Below are 17,116 nucleotides of genomic sequence, written 5' to 3' on the forward strand. Positions count from 1 at the left end.
CCTCAGTTAGTATTTATTTACTTAGCATGTTGTCTTTGGTGAATATTTAAAGACATTTAACCCAGTTCCTGCTATCTATGTCAGGAAAGGAGCATCTTGAATTTGTAATTATCACCTTTTGTCAACTTTGTCAAAATGAATTAATACAATGACAGTGTGTGTAGTACCAGGAATCTTAATATTCAAAATATTTGTGTTAAAATATACTTTATGTGTATTTGTTATCAATTCAGGTAAGGGACACATACAGAATAGATTATAGGACAATGAAATTAAGCAATGAAACATATATTTTTTCTCTGTTTGCTTCAGTTAAATAGTCAATGTTGATACACGCTGGAGGCATGTCAGATCTGCTAAAAGGAAGTTAATGTGTTAACAAAGAAGAGCAGAAAGAAAATTCTGTGTTAGACAACTGTGAAGACATTGCCAGTAGAGTCATTATTAGGCAGGTTTTAGCATGTAGCTTTTGTAGTCATAAGTTTTCTCAGGTCCTGCCCAGACCTGAGGTCAGGACAAATCTCTCCCTCCTGCATTTTGCAGTCACTTGATCCCAAGTAAACAGATAGAGGATTGATTACATTATGTGCAAATTATATGGCCTATGGGTCAGGCTTCTTGCTAACTAGCTCTTGTATCTCAAATTAACTCATTTCTATTAATCTATATTTTGCAATATATTCCATGGCATTACCAGTCTGCTTGAATCTTTCTTCTCCTTTGGTGATGGCTGGTATCTGTCACACCTCTGCCTTTCTTCTTCTTGTTTCTCTCCTTAGATTTCCTGCCTGCCTCTAAGCTACCTTGCCCTAGGTGAATACAGCTTTATTTCTCAATCAATCAGAACAACACATATTCACAGCATATAGAAAGACATCTCAGGAAGATATTTATGTAGTATAAATAACCTTAAAGTATCACCATCCTTAATAATCTGAACACTTTAAAAGTTTAGTCTTACGAGGTGGTGGTGGCACATGTCTTTAATCCCAGCACTTCGGAGGCAGAACCAGATGGATCTCTGTGAGTTCAAGGCCAGCCTGGTATACAAAGTGAGATCCAGCACAGGGACCAAAACTACACTGAGAAATCCTGTATTGAAAAACAAAACTTAACAAAAATTCAAAGTATCTTCAGAGTTTAAAAGTGTAGTCAGAAGGTTTCTCGGGTTCCACCTGGCCCAGTGTGGTCCAGAAAATCTTTCTCATCTGCAGTCCCACAGCTGCTTATAAAATAATCAACCAGAGGTTTAATATTAATTAAAACAGCTCAGCCATTGACACAGGTTTATTACTGACTAGCTCTTACACTTAAATTAACCCATAATTCTTACCTATGTTTAGCCAGATGGCTTGGTACCTTTTCTCAGTTTCTTCCTTGTCATCTTGCTTCCTCTGTTTCTGGCTGGCAACTCCTGATTTTGCCCCTCCTCTTCCCAGAATTCTCCCAGACTGCTTGCCCCATTTATACTTTTTTCCTGGCTACTGGCCAATCAGCATTTTATTAACCCAGAGTACAAGAGCATTATCCCACAGCAAGTTTTTCTTATTCAACACATGGATCCTGAGTTTTAGCTGCAAAAAAAGTTCTTTTAAATACATTAGTGTGTTTATGCTGATCAACAGCGTAGGGAGTTATTTATTCTAAACCCAAAGCAGTGCCAGAGGTTTTAAATCCTCTGGGATGAGCATGTAGACTTCTTCTCTCCATAGCACTTCACTTGTTTAGATATGCACTTGGTGTTTCAACTACTATGTCCAAACTACTTACACTATTGTGATGAAACAGTATTTTTCTGGCAGTTATTCTAAGAATTTATTTTATTTTCTCTTATCAAAATTTTGATTCCTTGTTGTACTTTCCTCCTTTCATATTTGAGTCAGTAATCAAGGACTGCTGTTGGATTCTTGGCTGATAATTGACCTGCCTATGCTTTCACATGGAAGTCTGATACCAATTAGGAAATACACATGGTTCTGTTCCCATCATGTTTAGACCCCTTCTGATTTTATTTATCCATCTGTTCAGGTAAAGGTACTGTCTGGTTATTTAGCATTCAGGATGAATTGAAAGAGTGCCTGTTTGGCAGAAGAGAATAAATTAATGAGAGAATTAAAATGTATAAATATTTAATGCATATAATCCTAAATAACAAATGTCAAACTGCCTTGCTTTCCTCTAATGGATTTTGAAGAGAATGCCACTTAAATTATTTTATTTGAGAAATAATAATTTTATGGTCAATTTTTACTAATTATTAGTCATCCTTACAAGTCTTACAAATACTTAGCCAAGCTTCATGTAAATGATACTTACTTAAAAGAAATTACAAATTAATTGTAATTCTGCCTTGTATTCATGTAATGTACTATTTATACCTTGCAATTTATCTATCTATCTATCTATCTATCTATCTATTTATTATTAATATTTTGGCTAAAATCTGACTTAAAAATATGATAAATGACTGTCTCTTTCTAGGGAGGTGCAGAACATAGCATTCCAGTTGTCATTTCTAAAATCTCCAAGGAACAAAGAGGTAATATGCTTAGCTAATGTTTAGTGGCCAGTGTTCTGTAATCCCATGCTCATTGATTGCAATGTGAATGGCTCCCTTGTATCCCCAGCCTCAAATAGAGAGAGATTAAATCTGATTCTTCACTTCCTCTTTGTTCTCTTACAGGACAGAAATGGAAAAGTGATTGATGCAAATAGTTCAAATGATCATATATGAACAGCTTCTGAACCATTGGTTAAAGACACAAAAATCAAGTCACATTTTATGAACAAATCCAGATACAATCACTTTTCTCAATTTTACTCACTTCCTGTGAGATTTCATATATATATATATATATATATATATATATATATATATATAGTCTTTGAGAACTGTTAATTACATGCTTGTTCACATTCATATTCATTTTCCAACTTTTCCCAGATCCAACTATTCATCCCCAGAGTGTATCACCTGAAAAGTCAACCATGCTACAATGGAAAACCACATATCCAAGAATATTTGGGCAACACTAATTGGCTTGTTGAAAGGAGAAAAGCTACAATGTTGGGAGGGGACTGACCATATTTTAAAGGCTATAAAGACATCAGGTGCTAGAACCAAGAAGAAATGTCTGCCTATTTCAACAATTGGATAGAGCTAAACCATATTATTGAGTTTACATGCTTTGTGGGTTCTATAAATGCTAGCCATATAAAACACTTATAATGTGTTTACAGTTTTATCCTTAGTTAAAATAAAAAGCTTTACTTACTTGACAAATGTCAAGGTGTATTCAATTCTTCTTATTCACAGCAGAGCTGTCAGGACTGCTTTTCATCGGAGATGCAATTCTACAGGTATACATCTAATTATTGTTTTCATGGGTGCAAACAAAAGCCAATTTACAATATACTGTGTGAAACTAAGGATTTCCTTTCATTGCAGATAAATGGAATTAATGTGAGGAAATGCAGACATGAAGAAGTGGTGAGTTAACTTTTTTCTTATGCTATCATTTTTCAGATTAAGTCAATTATGAAGCTACAAAATTATGTAGCATGCGACTGAACTGCCAAGGCCTTCCTTCCAATCAATTTTGATCCTTAGAAATACAGTTAAAAGTACTGTCATGATGAAATGTATCTCAAAGTGAAATATATATGAAAAATTTCCAATGCTTGAAAGTTTATGAAAAAAGAATTGATTTCTGTAAATTTTTAAATAACACAAGGGACAAAAGGAAATGCACATTAAGTGTGTGTAATTGTGACTGTGTGTGTGTGTTTCTGTGTGTGTGAGTCTCTGTGTGTGTGTGTGTGTGTGCATGTGTAGGAGAGTGTAAAAAGGAGAAGGGAGCAATGAAGACATGAGAAAATTTGCCAAATTTTTCATCATGGCATTTTCTTGAATGTTTTTACACATGTGGAGGAACAGATAATATTATTCTAAGTTAATGAAGCTGGGACATAGAAGCTGAGCTGCACGAACCACTATAAATAGTTAAACAACAGATGTTTTTTAATCCACACTTTAATAAAAAGGTTAAAGAGTGTCTATTACAGCTAATGAAATGGCACTGTAAAACTGAATGGAAGTTCAAATGGCTGAAAGACATTTAAGGAATTGCTCAACATCCCTAATTATCCAGGAAATGCAAATCAAAATGACCCTGAGATACCACCTTACACCTGTCAGAGTGGCTAAGATCAAAAACATAGAAGACAGCTTATGCTGGAGAGGATGTGGAGCAAGGGGAACACTCCTCCACTGCTGGTGGGAATGCAAGCTTGTACAGCCACTTTGGAAATCAATATAGCACTTCCTTAGAAAATTGGGAATCCATCTCCTCCAAGACCCAGCTGTAGCACTCTTGGGCATATACCCAAGGAATGCTCAATCATACGACAAGGGCATTTGCTCAGCTATGTTCATATCAGCTTTGTTTGTAATAGCCAGAACCTGGAAACAACCTAGATGCTCTTCAACTGAAGATGGATAAAGAAAATATGGTACATATACACAATGGAGTACTACTTAGCAGAGAAAAACAATGACATCATAAGGTTTGCAGGCAAATGGATGGATGTATTAAAAATCATCCTGAGTGAGGTAACCCAGACTCAAAAGGACAAACATGGTATGTACTCACTCATAGGAGGATACTAGATGTAAAAGAAAGATGACTAGACTGCTACACAACTCCAGGGAGGCTACCTAGAAAACGGGACGCTAGCAAAGACACAGGAATCACCCAATGACAGAAAAATGGATGAGATCTACAGGAACAACCTGGATGACAGTGGGAGTAATGAAGGGCAAGATTTGATGGAAAGAAAGCTTAGGGGAGCAGGAGATCCCAGCTGGATCAAGAACAGAAAGGGAGAACAAGGAATAACAGACCATGATAAATGAAGACCATATGAGAACAGGAATAGGCAGAGTGCTTGAGAGGTCCCCAGAAATCCACAATGATATATCCTCTGTAGACTGCTGTCAATGGTCGAGAGAAAGCCTGATATGACCTAGTCTGGTGATCAGATAACTAAACACCCTAACATTTGCCTTGGAACTCTCATCCAATAACTGATGGAAGTGGATGCAGAGATCCTCAGCCAGGCCCCAGGTGGAGCTCCAGGTGTCTAATTTTTGAGAAAGAGGAAGGACGGTAAGAGTGTGAACTGTTGAGACCAAGATTGGAAAAAGCACAGGGACAAATAGCCAAACAAATGGGAGCACATGAATTATGAACCAAAGGCTATGGAGCCCCCAGCTGGATCAGGCCCTCTGGATAAAGTGAGACAATTGAATAGCTTGATCTGTTTGGTAGGCACCCAGTCTGTGGGAACAGGACCTGTCCTTAATGCATTAGCTGGCTGTTTGGAACCTTGGGCTTATACAGGGACACTATGCTCAGTCTGGAAGGAGGGGATAGGACCTGCCTGTACTGAATCCACCAGGTTTAAGTGAATCCCCAGGGGTGTCTTGGTCCTGGAGGACATGGGAATGGAGGGGAGGAGGTGGGGGGAAGGTGGGGGTGCGGGCAGTAGAGGGGAGAACCGAGGGAACCCATGGCTGATGTATAAAATTAAAACACAGAATAATAAAAAAAGAAAGCATTAGAAATAAAATCCCAATTAATGTCTTCTAATAAATCCACAAGATTAAACAAAAAACCAAAAAAAAAAAAAAACTGAATGAAAGTGTGAGACTGTTGGAGAAATATTGGTCATAACTGAATAAATAACATGGAGAGCTCACTGAATTTTTGTACTAGTTCCAACTGGAAGAGATAAAGAAAAACTACATTTAACATATGCTTAAGGATAAAAAGACATTATTTTGATGCATTTATACATTTAAAATATTAGCAGGGGAGGTTCAAACATTTGTGTTAAACTTCCATTTCACAAATAGTACTTTTGCAGAAAACTGGGCAACATGGTCTGGTGGTGGTTACCAATGACTCTATAGTCACAAAAGCATATTCAGGTCATGCTTTTGCCATTCTTTGTTGAAAATCCCATACAAGTCTCTGATTTCCTACAAATCTGTGCAAAGCAAGGTGATATTTTAGAGGACAATTTGCAGCAGATGAAAGATTAGCACAGTGCCTGCTCTGCAAATCCCAGGTTACCTTTAAGTACAGCCACAGAAAGAAAGGAACCTTATCTTCAGTCTTAGAGCTCATTATCCAGAAAGAAAAAAAAAGCAAAGTGCATTCTCTTTTCAAACCACATGCTGTTACTTGGAATTATACTTGCAATTTGTTATTCAGAGGCAGGCAGCTTGCCCAGATCAACTGTGCTAGAGCTTTCATTAAACAGATAATCACAGCATGAAAGATTAATGCTAATAGCCTGATTTAGGATGGTGTATAGTCTTAATCTAATAAAGTTATTAAACATTGTATTGTTAATTATACATAGTTACTCCTATTAAAGACATTTTTGAAGAAGCTTAATCTTATTGGCTTTAAAACATAGTTACCAATTTTTTGTTTTATTTTATTATTATTATTATGTGTTTGGTTTTTTTTTTTTGGACAGGGTCTCTCTATATAAACCTGGCTGTCCTGAAACTCATCATGTAGATTAATGGCCTTGACTCACAGAGTTCTGCCCTCCTCTTCCTGCTGTGTGCTGGCTTCAAAGGCATAAGCTACAACATCCAGCTGCACTGATGTTTTCATTTAACTCTAATCTTGGACTTTTCAAAAGCAATTAGATATTTTCCCCTCACTATTTTAATTCTTATGTGAAAGGAATTTCTACTTCAGAGGAACTGAGGTGTTAATTACATACTGAAAAACAAATATATATGGCCTGAAATTCACAAAAGCTCAAAGAATATAAGTAATTATGAAGTAGCAAGCATGTTCATATGAACAGTCCTTATGGAGTTCAAGATTTTAAAATAAGTTGAATGGACATAACAACATGATGGTTTGAAAGAGCCTTTCTTTAGTTAGTACCTGACACCATTAGAAATGATTGATTCAGGCTCTTTTGAGGAACAGTTTTATTATGTGGAGTTTTCTTGTGGCAGAGCTGCTTCTGTGTTTGAGTTGTATGTTAATGTCCTTTCATGTAAATGGATCACATGCTGTCCACTGGGATCATTTACTAGGAATTCTTTAGCTGAATACAATAAATGATTTCAATAAATCACCTGCGTCTCTGTTTTTCAAGCTACCACTTCAGACTTAAATAAATCAAATCTGGGCTTCACACATTGCCTAGGACCTGTTACAGAACCTTAGAATAAGATTGATGAAGAATTACAGGTTTTTCACTAAAAACTTAGAGCCAGTGTGTAGTGCCTGCTACCTTGGGCAGTGTGAGATGGTGTGGACACTGAGCCCTAACTCCCAGTAGCAGCTTTGAACAAATCTTGTCTAGACTACTTTCTCATGTTGTAGATTCAATTTAGTGAATTAACCATATCTGTGCCTCTGTCATTCATCAGCAAGAAGGTGCTGATGATTATTGCCATGATACCCAAATGATATAACACATGATTTTCCTAGCCAAGATAAGCACAAAGAAAACAAAGTTTTCCACATTCTGGTTCTACACACATACACTCTCTCTCTCTCTCTCTCTCTCTCTCTCTCTCTCTCTCTCTCTCTCTCTCTCTCTCTCCCCACACACACACACACACACACACACACACACACACACACACACACACATGCACATGCACAGATGCATGCTTGTGCATGTTAGTATATGTATACTGTTTCAACTGATTCCAGTCAGGAATCAATATGAACATTCATGAGAATGACATGTCCTTTTGAGGAATAAGGATGCCTTTTTTTATCTTCCTAGGGTTTCTTTTGTGTTTGATATTCTACTTCCTTCATGTCTCCAGGGATTCACCTAAGCAAGGGAATGAAGAAAAGATAAACACAGATAGAGCTAAAGAAACTGGGATTGGGTGGATTGGGTTCTCTGCCAGAGAAGCTTCAGCACCCTGGAAGCTCAGTGTATTTATTGTCTACAGTTGAAAAGGAAGAGTGGGAGTATGGTATACATATCTTAACAAAGAAGTGGTGTTTACTATTATACAGCTAAGCAAGGAAGCAGATTTAGCTAAAATCTGTAGGAGCAGTCTCTTTGGGGGAGCAGACTTCTGACAATACAGATCTGGGGAGAGAAAGCTATGGTAGACATTTTTGACAGTCACAGCCAAGATTAACACTCAAAGCTGAAAAAGCCTTTTCTGGTCATTTGAGCCAAATCTAGAGAGACCTTGGCACTGTCATGAGGCTGAGGAATCGGGGTTCTTGACATCTTTGTGGCCTTTTCAACAGCACATTTTAACTCATGACTTCACTTGCTCTATTTACTGAAGGTGATTTACCACCTTTAAATTTTACCTCATAATATCAAAAGTTTCTAATTATGCAGTTTTTTTCTTCAAAAAGAACTGCATCTATTTTCTTTGCAGTGTTAAATTTATGCCACTGGGTCAGAAATTGTGGCACACATATTTATTCAAAGTACTTGGGAAGCAGAAGCACATGGATCTCTGTGAGTTCAAGGCCAATGTGCTCTATGTAGCAATTTTCAGGTCAGCTTAGAATTGAAATTGTAATTGTCTCAAACAGCAACATAAAGAAAAAGGGAAAACAAACAAACAAAACGAAACAAAAACAAAAACAAGAACAAAGAAAAGAATCCAAAATTGGTCTTTCCTACCTGTCAATGAACCCAGACCACACTGAACTGATGGTCTCCTTTACACCTAGCTTTCCACATACCTCTTTTCTTAGTAAAGTCACATATCAGAACTTCATTGTGTGGCACTATGTGGACAATACTGTCACTGAGTCCTGTGTGATTCTGTTCTGAGAACAACTCTATGTCACTGAAGCCTTGTGGGTACATGGGCAGTTTTTGTTTTGTTTTATAGAATTTAATAACTATGAAAGCATGCAAAACATTGGAGAAAATTATTAGGAAAAGCTATTATGAAAATATGGTTAACTTACAGTAATCTTCATAAAGTAAGAGTGGATGACCTTTATACTTGTTAGTTATAAATAGAAAATATACCAAAATAGTTAATATATACCAAGTATGTACTAGAAATCAATATCAGAAAAGACACAGTTGATTAAAGGGGTCCTAATTTATTTTATTATTTTTATTTTATATTTTATTTATTATTGTTATTATTATTATTATTATTATTATTATTATTATTATGTTTAATATTTATTTTAGTTTGTATATATGGAGTTTTGCCTGCATATATTTCTCTTTATTACTTACATGGCTGGTGCTGGTAGAAGCCAAAATAGAGCATTAGAGTCCCTGGAAATGGAGCTACAGTTTGGGGCTCCCGTGTTGTTACTGGAAATGAAACTGTGTTCCTCTGGAAGAGCAGCCTATGCTCTTAATGAATGAGCCATGTCTCCACCCCCAAGTATCCTGAATTTAAAAAAGAGAAGATAGTACCATAATTGAGACTTCCATACAATAAGACTTTTAAAATTTGTAAATCATCATCATGCAGAGCCAAAATGAATGGATGAGTAAATTTTTCCAGAAGTTTAATTGTAAATAAATATTTCTGTCTTAAAATTTATAAATCTAAAGGAGTGGCTTTACTTTTCCTCCATGATCCTTTCATCATGAAATTATTCCACAATTTGAAATACAAATAATTTTACCTTAATACTAAATTTGTGATATTGGATGGAATTCTTTAAAAAAAAGCATAATTCTTGTGAGAACTAAATGAGAAGCTAAAATTTTATCTTTTAAATTTACACATTTTTACAGGGAAATAAATATTTTAAAAACTAATACAAAATGCTAATTACTAACATTTTAGCTTTCTTAATAGAAGTTTTATTCAGTTTAAAATTTCACATGGAGGGAAAAAAAAAGAATGTTTCTTTCCAATTCATGTTAAGCCAGAAAACCATATGTCACCATTTACATGAAACACTGTAGAACTCAGTGCTTCTTTATGTTGAGCAGGTGCAAGGACTGTACAATAGCAAGACCATACTTAAGGTGTGACCTGAACATACAGGTCACTTTAGACAACAACAAATGAGGAGAAGGTCATCCAGCCCCACATCTTGCATTAGCTGCTAACATGATTTACAATTAGAAATTAATTTTGAGCAGTAATTGATTAATATCTTGAAAATTTGAACTACTGTGGTCACTTTCATATTGAGTTAAATCCTATCTAGGGAAATCATCTGTAAAATTATTTATTTTAATACTTTCAAATAGTTTGACCACAACAAAAAGGTCTGAATTGATGCCCATGTCTAACATTACAGAAATCAAAGTATATAAGATTTTGCAGTACTTGTTACTTAGACTTAATTGGTACCCATAGGAATTTTCTTCTTTGAATTTATGTCTGTCACCAATTATATTGTGAATTCTCATGTAACATATTATTGGCTGAATCTTTTCTTGGACGCTGATTTCATTAAGTTCTTATTTGTAGTCCTATTTTTTGAGCAAAGATGAACAATATACCTAAAAGTCTCAAAGTTTCATTTTCTGTAACAGGGCAAATCCAAGTTTGGCAAACTGTTGTGTGGGTGGATAATTTCAATTTCTTGTATTGCTTTAATTTATTCTTTGACAATTTTATATATACCCACATCCTGTCCATTATCCCACTGTCACTGAATTCTTCACACATTCCTTCTTCCACCAAGTCACCACCCAAATGGTACAAGTTATCTCCTCTGATACTGTAGATAAATACAACAAGAAAGTAACTTGTGAAGGAGAGGTTTTACTTGACAACATTTACAATCAAAGTGAGAGTTATGGGTGAGAATTCAAGGCACAAACTGAAGCAGAGACCATGGAAGAGCACTGCTTCCTGGTCTGTTTCCCCTGGTGTGTTCAGCTTAATTTCTTTCTTACCTTTTTTTTTGTTTGTTTGTTTTGTTTTTGTTTGTTTGTTTGTTTGTTTGTTTGAGACAGGGTTTCTCTTTGTAGTTTTTCAGCTTTTCTGGAACTCACTCTGTAGCTCTGTAGCCCAGGCTGGCCTCAGACTCAAAGATCCATCTGCCTCTGCCTCCCGAGTGCTGGGACTAAAGGCATGTACCAACACCTCATGGCCAACTTAATTTTTTATACAAACCAGAATCATCTGCCCACAATGGGCTGAGTTCTTCAACATGAATTATGCATCAGGAAAATGTTCCCACAGACGTGCTTCCAGGACAGTCTGATGAAGGAAATTTCTTGATTAGTTTTCCATCTTCTCAGATGACTCTGGTTGTGTTAAGTTGACAAAACTAATCAGAATATATGTTAAAATAAGTTGGAGTTGTTTTGTTTTTACTTTATATTCCACTGAATATAAAGAGCCATCAGTGTAGGTGGGTGTGAAGCTATCCACTAGAGTCTGAGTAACACACATGTGGATGCATCAATGACATGATTTCTTCTCTTCCACCAGTTGACTTTCCTGGGTGACGGGTTACCTATGAGCCACTCCCCCATCCGTGACTAAATGTTTCCTGTCTTATGTAGTCTTATGCAGGCCCTATAAAGATTACCATAGATGTTGAGTGACAAGTGCCTCAGGCCAAAAGACAGTGTTTCAAGGCCAAATATACAATTATTTTGCTTTTAATTATATTCCACATCCTCTTTTGCAATGTTCCCTTAGACTGAGGGATAGTGGTATGGATGGATAACCATGTATTGCTGAGCACTGAAAATTCGCTTGTTCTCAGCATATTAACTAGCTAGGAGTTTTTATATTAACCACCATGTGTTACTAGGAGAAGCTTCTCTGATCAAGGCTGAGAACATTGTTACTCTGTGGTTCTAAACATAAACATTTATGGGACATTTTGACAGTATGTCCATTTATCAAAATAAATTTCTAGGTATATTTACTCATAGTACCTATAACCCCCTGATCCTTTGAGGAGGTAAACAGCAATTGGAATGAACTACAGAGCAGGGCTTAGAAACAATAAAAACCACATGGCTACTTTTATGACAATTGTGTCATTACTGAGCCAGGAAGCACATCTTGATTTGCAAGTTGGTATTATAGTATAAAAACTATAAAGCTAGCAAAGAACATTGCTGACATTTCTATCTAGCTGCCTGTGCAATCAGTCCTCATTCTATGAATTCTAGCCAGCAGGAAGGAAGATTTTCAATTCATTTTCAGAATGTTTTCATTGAATTCTGCAACCAATGTTTGTAATGTCTTCAGCATCAGAGTCTTACAACATTGTTCTAAGCAGCAAACAATAAAATAGGGTGTAACCTATATAATTTTTTTGAGATGCATGTAGATATTGGTCCTTCTTGACTAAGTACTCCTACAGGGGTGTCTCACACCTTACAACGTATTTTTTAATTTACTAATCCATAGCTTTTGGGATCAGCATTATCAATTCATAATATATACTATCACTGCATCAAGTCATTTTTAAATGACTTATAAAGTAGTAGATTTCTGTGTGACTTGTTCAAACATTCTTAGCTTTGTTCATTCATGCTGTTGGACTTCAACTTTTCTTCCAATGTCCACCCCCATTCCTATTTAAAATTTGCATCTCAAACTTTCACTTTCTCTATTTTCATAGCACATGTGTTCTAACATCCCTATTCCCTTTAAATTCTCTATCCTCCCTTGACAAGCTTATTTTGTATTTACAAATATTCTAGTTTAAATAGATGAAACTGAAAATCAAATCTATATCTCATTATAATAAATATTATGCCATATTTTAATTTTATGATCTGGGTGGCTTTGCTCAAGATAATTTTTAGTTCCATATATTTTCCTGTAATGTTCATAATTTCTATTTCTTTACAACTGAAAATTTCTATTGTGTACATATGCTATGTTTTTCTTTTTTTCTTTTTTAACTTTTTTCATTTATTTTATGTACCAACTGCAGTTTCTCTTCCCTCCCATCCCCCACCACTTCACTTCTACCCTCTCCTCATCCCCTCCTCCTTCATCTTCATCAGAAAGGGGAGGCCTGCCATGGGCTTTAACAAAGCAGGACCAAGCCTTGCATAAATGCTAGGTAAGATAATCCAGGATAGGAAATAGGTTCCCAATATCCAACTCAGTGCCAGGGACAGGTCCTAAACTCACTGGTAGGAGATTTACAAAGAGATCAAGCTATACAACTGTCACACACATAGAAGGGGTCTAGTTCAGTGGACTTTAAGTCATTAAAGAAAGAAATTAAAGAAGTTGTCAGAAAATAGAAAGATGTTCCATGCTCATGGATAGGTAGGATTAAGATTGTAAGAATGACAATCTTAACCAAAGCAATCTACAGATTCAGTGCAATCTTCATCAAAATCCCAACACAATTTTTCACAGACATGGTAAGAGCAATACTCAACTTCATATGGAAAAAACAAAAAGCCCAGGATGCCTAAAACATTCCTGTACAATAAAGGAACTTCCAGGGATATCACCATTCCAGACTTCAAGTTTAACTCTAGAGCTATAGTAATTATAGCAGCTTGGTATCAACATAAAAAAGGGACTTGTGGATCAATGGAATCAAATCAAAGATAACCCTGATATAAATCCACACACCTGATTTTGACAAAGAAGCCAAAATTATACAATGGAAAAAAAGAAAGCATCTTCAACAAATGGTGCTGGCATAACTGGATGTTGACATGTAGAAGAATGGAAATGGATCCATATCTATCACCATGTTCAAAATTCAAGTCCAATAGGATCTCAACTTAAATCCAGTTACATTGAACCTGATGGAAGAGAAATTGGGAAGTAGCCTTGAATCCATTGGCACAGGAGACTACTTCCTGTATATAACACTGGTAGCAGAGACACTGAGATTGACAATTAATGGGGTCTCCTGAAACTGAAAAGCTTCTGTATGGCAAAGGACACAATCAATAAGATGAAATAGCAGTCTGGAGAATGGGAAAAAGTCCTTCAACAATCTCACATCTGACAGAGGGCTGATCTCCAAAATATATAAAAAACTCAAGAAACTAGACCTATGATAAATTTTTAATATCTACCCATCTATTGACAGACATTTAGTATGACTTAATTTCCTTGGTATTATGAAAAGAGCAACAGTGAATATGTATGTGCTGCAGTCTGTCTAGGAACATATTGAGCTTTTGGGGCACATATCCTGGAACGGTGTAGTCCTGACTTATGGTAGTTCTATTTATAGCCTTTTGAGGAACTTTCACACTGTTTTTCCAGGTGGCTGCACAAGTTTACATGCATGAACATGTATAAGGTTTTCACAACTTATCTCTTTGTGCTCATAAACTGTACTGAATTGACAAGAGTAAATAATGATTGTAAGGAGGAATCTACTCTACACTGAGATAACAATGCTTCACATGACAGGTATACTATACAATAATCAAGAAAAGGGAGAAATAACACTGATCATTATCAATTATGACTGTAGTTATATTTTTATCTCTCTTTATTTCCTCCTCTACCTCCTTCTTTGACTTTCATCTTCATTTTTTTTCTTCTGTTTTCTTTTTGGGTATCCACAATCTTTGCAGACCAATGTTTAGATGTCTAAAACCAAGAGCACTAGAGAAACCAAAACAAAATAGAATAAAACACTCTAGGGAAACACCTTTAAGACATCAGCATTCAATTAACAATGTATTGTATTGCAGAATATTATTTTAAGGTGTGTATTTTTGTTTATGTGCATTTGTTTAACTCTGTGAATCTCTGTTACTTTGCTTTTCTACAACACCTGATGATCTAATAAAGAACTGAACAACCAATAGCAAGGCTGGAGAATGGATAGGTGGGGCTGACAGGCAGAGAGAATATATAGAAGAAGAAAAGAGATTGAAGAGATAAAAAGAAGAGCCAGAGAAAGGGAAGATATCAGGAGCCAGCCATCCAGCTATACAGCAAGCTATGGAGTAAGAGTAAGATTTAGAGAAGAGAATGGGAAAATCCCAGAGGCAAATGGTAGACAGGATAATTTAAGTTTAGAAAAGCTGGCTAGAAACAAGCAAAGATAAGGCAGGGCATTCATAAGTAAGAATTTGTCTCCAATATGATTTATTTGGGAGCTGATTATATGCTCCCAAAAAGAGCCAAAAAAGAAAAAAGCAACCAACAACAGTATAGCTATCTATAAACAGTGCTTCTAAAAACTCTTTGCTTGACCCCCATGCTGTTCAATTAAATATTTAGTGTGGTATATATTTAGTCACAATGTCAGAACAGGCAGCAATGTGGTCAAAGTCATCAGTGACTAAGAGAATTAAACATAAGGCCCTGAAGAGTAGTGACAAGCACTTGTACTCATTCAGAAACATGTTTCCTCATTTCACTATTCCTTGAGAAATTCTTATATTTTCATCACACGTACTTCCACTCTAACTCCTTCAAGAGACAATCCTTCTCTATCCAGTATACTTTGTTTCCAATGCTTTTCCTTTAAGGACAATTTGTGCTGCCCATATATATTTGAATATGTAGCTTTCTAAAGGAACATGTTGGATCTACCATGGGGTAAATTGTCAAAGAAAATGGACTCTTTTTTCCCAGCATGCTAATGGCAATAGCTCTATGGGATTTCATGCCTACTGTTTATCTACATGTTCAAATTCTCTCTGGCTTGATACTGTAAAAATTTATGTTGGCCGTTGCAAGCACTATGAGTTTATGGGTACAGTTGCCCTGTTGTGTCCAGCAAACACTTTCCTTATGGTGATGTACACCTCTGGGTCTTCCAATATTTATACTCCCTCTTCTACAATGATCTCTAAACATTTGGAGAAGATGTGATTTGGTGAAGACCATTACATAGTCTCTAATTTTCTCCACTTTGACCAACTGTGGGACTATATGATAATTAACAGTTGAACATCAATGAAATGACTGAAGATATGACTAAGAAGAAAAATAAAATAACAGTTTTATCTGTTCTCAATAGGAAGGACCCTAAATGTAGGAGTCCTCTAAATGGAACTTGGATTGGATTTTTCATTGGGCACTTTTCCTTATTTCTGTTTAGATAACCGTGACAATGCTTTTTGCCCTTTTTCCTCTCAATGTTTTCTTGTAACAAGAAGCTTCCATCTCAGAGTTCATGCTTTTGGTTTCCCAAATATATACTTTAGTCCCTTTAACTCCCCTTACTAAGTTTGATTGCTAACATCCATATTACAACTTTCTATAATAGCAGCTCTAGAAATCCAAAGCTTGTAGACTTTGAAGAAACTTTTATTCAAATGTACATATCTACTGGAAGATGCATTTATATACACATGATTGAAATTATAAAAATAAATATCATTTTAAAAAGAAAATATATATCAGATGGGGGATATGCTTAGCTTTTACTCTCAATTGTAACTAATGAGAATAAAAAATAAAACATGAGTGTTTGAGATTGTGTGAACTTCATCACAAACCTTAGCTAGCACAGAGCCTTATGGAACTCTCATCTAACTCTGGGCTCTACTGGAAGATTTGTTATAGGTTTCTGAAATTGTGGGCTCTGAAATAATTTTGTGATACATAGTGAATTGAAGGTAATTTGGGCAGGATTCTAACCAAAATTTTCAGGATCAGAGATATGGAAAAATAAAAGGAAACAAAACCTGCAGGATATATTAGTAATCCCTGTATTTTTGGTCCCCCACATAAAGATTGGTATGCTGGTAGCTTTACTGAATAATAGTTTTCATGGTATTTCCTTCATTCTTTTCTTTTTTTTTTTTTTTTTTAAATGACGTATGGGATCCTAAAGTACTTTCAGAGGAAATGTGCTAGAAATATGTTCACTGAGCCTGGCAGCAATGGTGCATGTCTTTAATGCCAGTATTCGGGAGGCATAGCCAGGCAGATCTCTCTGAATTTGAGGCCAGCCTGGTCTGTAGAGCAAGATACAGGACAGAAACCAAAAAACTACATGGAGAAACCCTATCTCGAAAAACAAACAAACAAACAAATAACCAAACAGAAAAGCAAAAAGAAATATGTTCATTGAGTTTATCTGCCATTCCAGCCATAAGAACACCTTGTCATCCTCTATTAGACAGAATAAAGCACAGCAAGAAGTTTTTCTTACCCCTTCAAAATTAGTTATCAAAACATAAA

General features: G+C 35.9%; 1 protein-coding gene across 1 annotated transcript in view; it reads left to right on the forward strand.

Moving 5' to 3' along the window:
- The window catches only part of Sntg1 (syntrophin gamma 1), an 826,637-nt gene that overhangs the window by 454,974 nt on the left and 354,547 nt on the right, over positions 1-17,116 (forward strand). The window contains exons 11-13 of the mRNA XM_036179958.1: positions 2,482-2,539; positions 3,317-3,360; positions 3,449-3,490. Coding sequence (XP_036035851.1) covers positions 2,482-2,539; positions 3,317-3,360; positions 3,449-3,490 — 144 coding nt within the window. The remainder of the gene's footprint in view (positions 1-2,481; positions 2,540-3,316; positions 3,361-3,448; positions 3,491-17,116) is intronic.

Source organism: Onychomys torridus, chromosome 2 (assembly GCF_903995425.1).
Source record: "Onychomys torridus chromosome 2, mOncTor1.1, whole genome shotgun sequence".
NCBI lineage: Eukaryota > Metazoa > Chordata > Mammalia > Rodentia > Cricetidae > Onychomys > Onychomys torridus.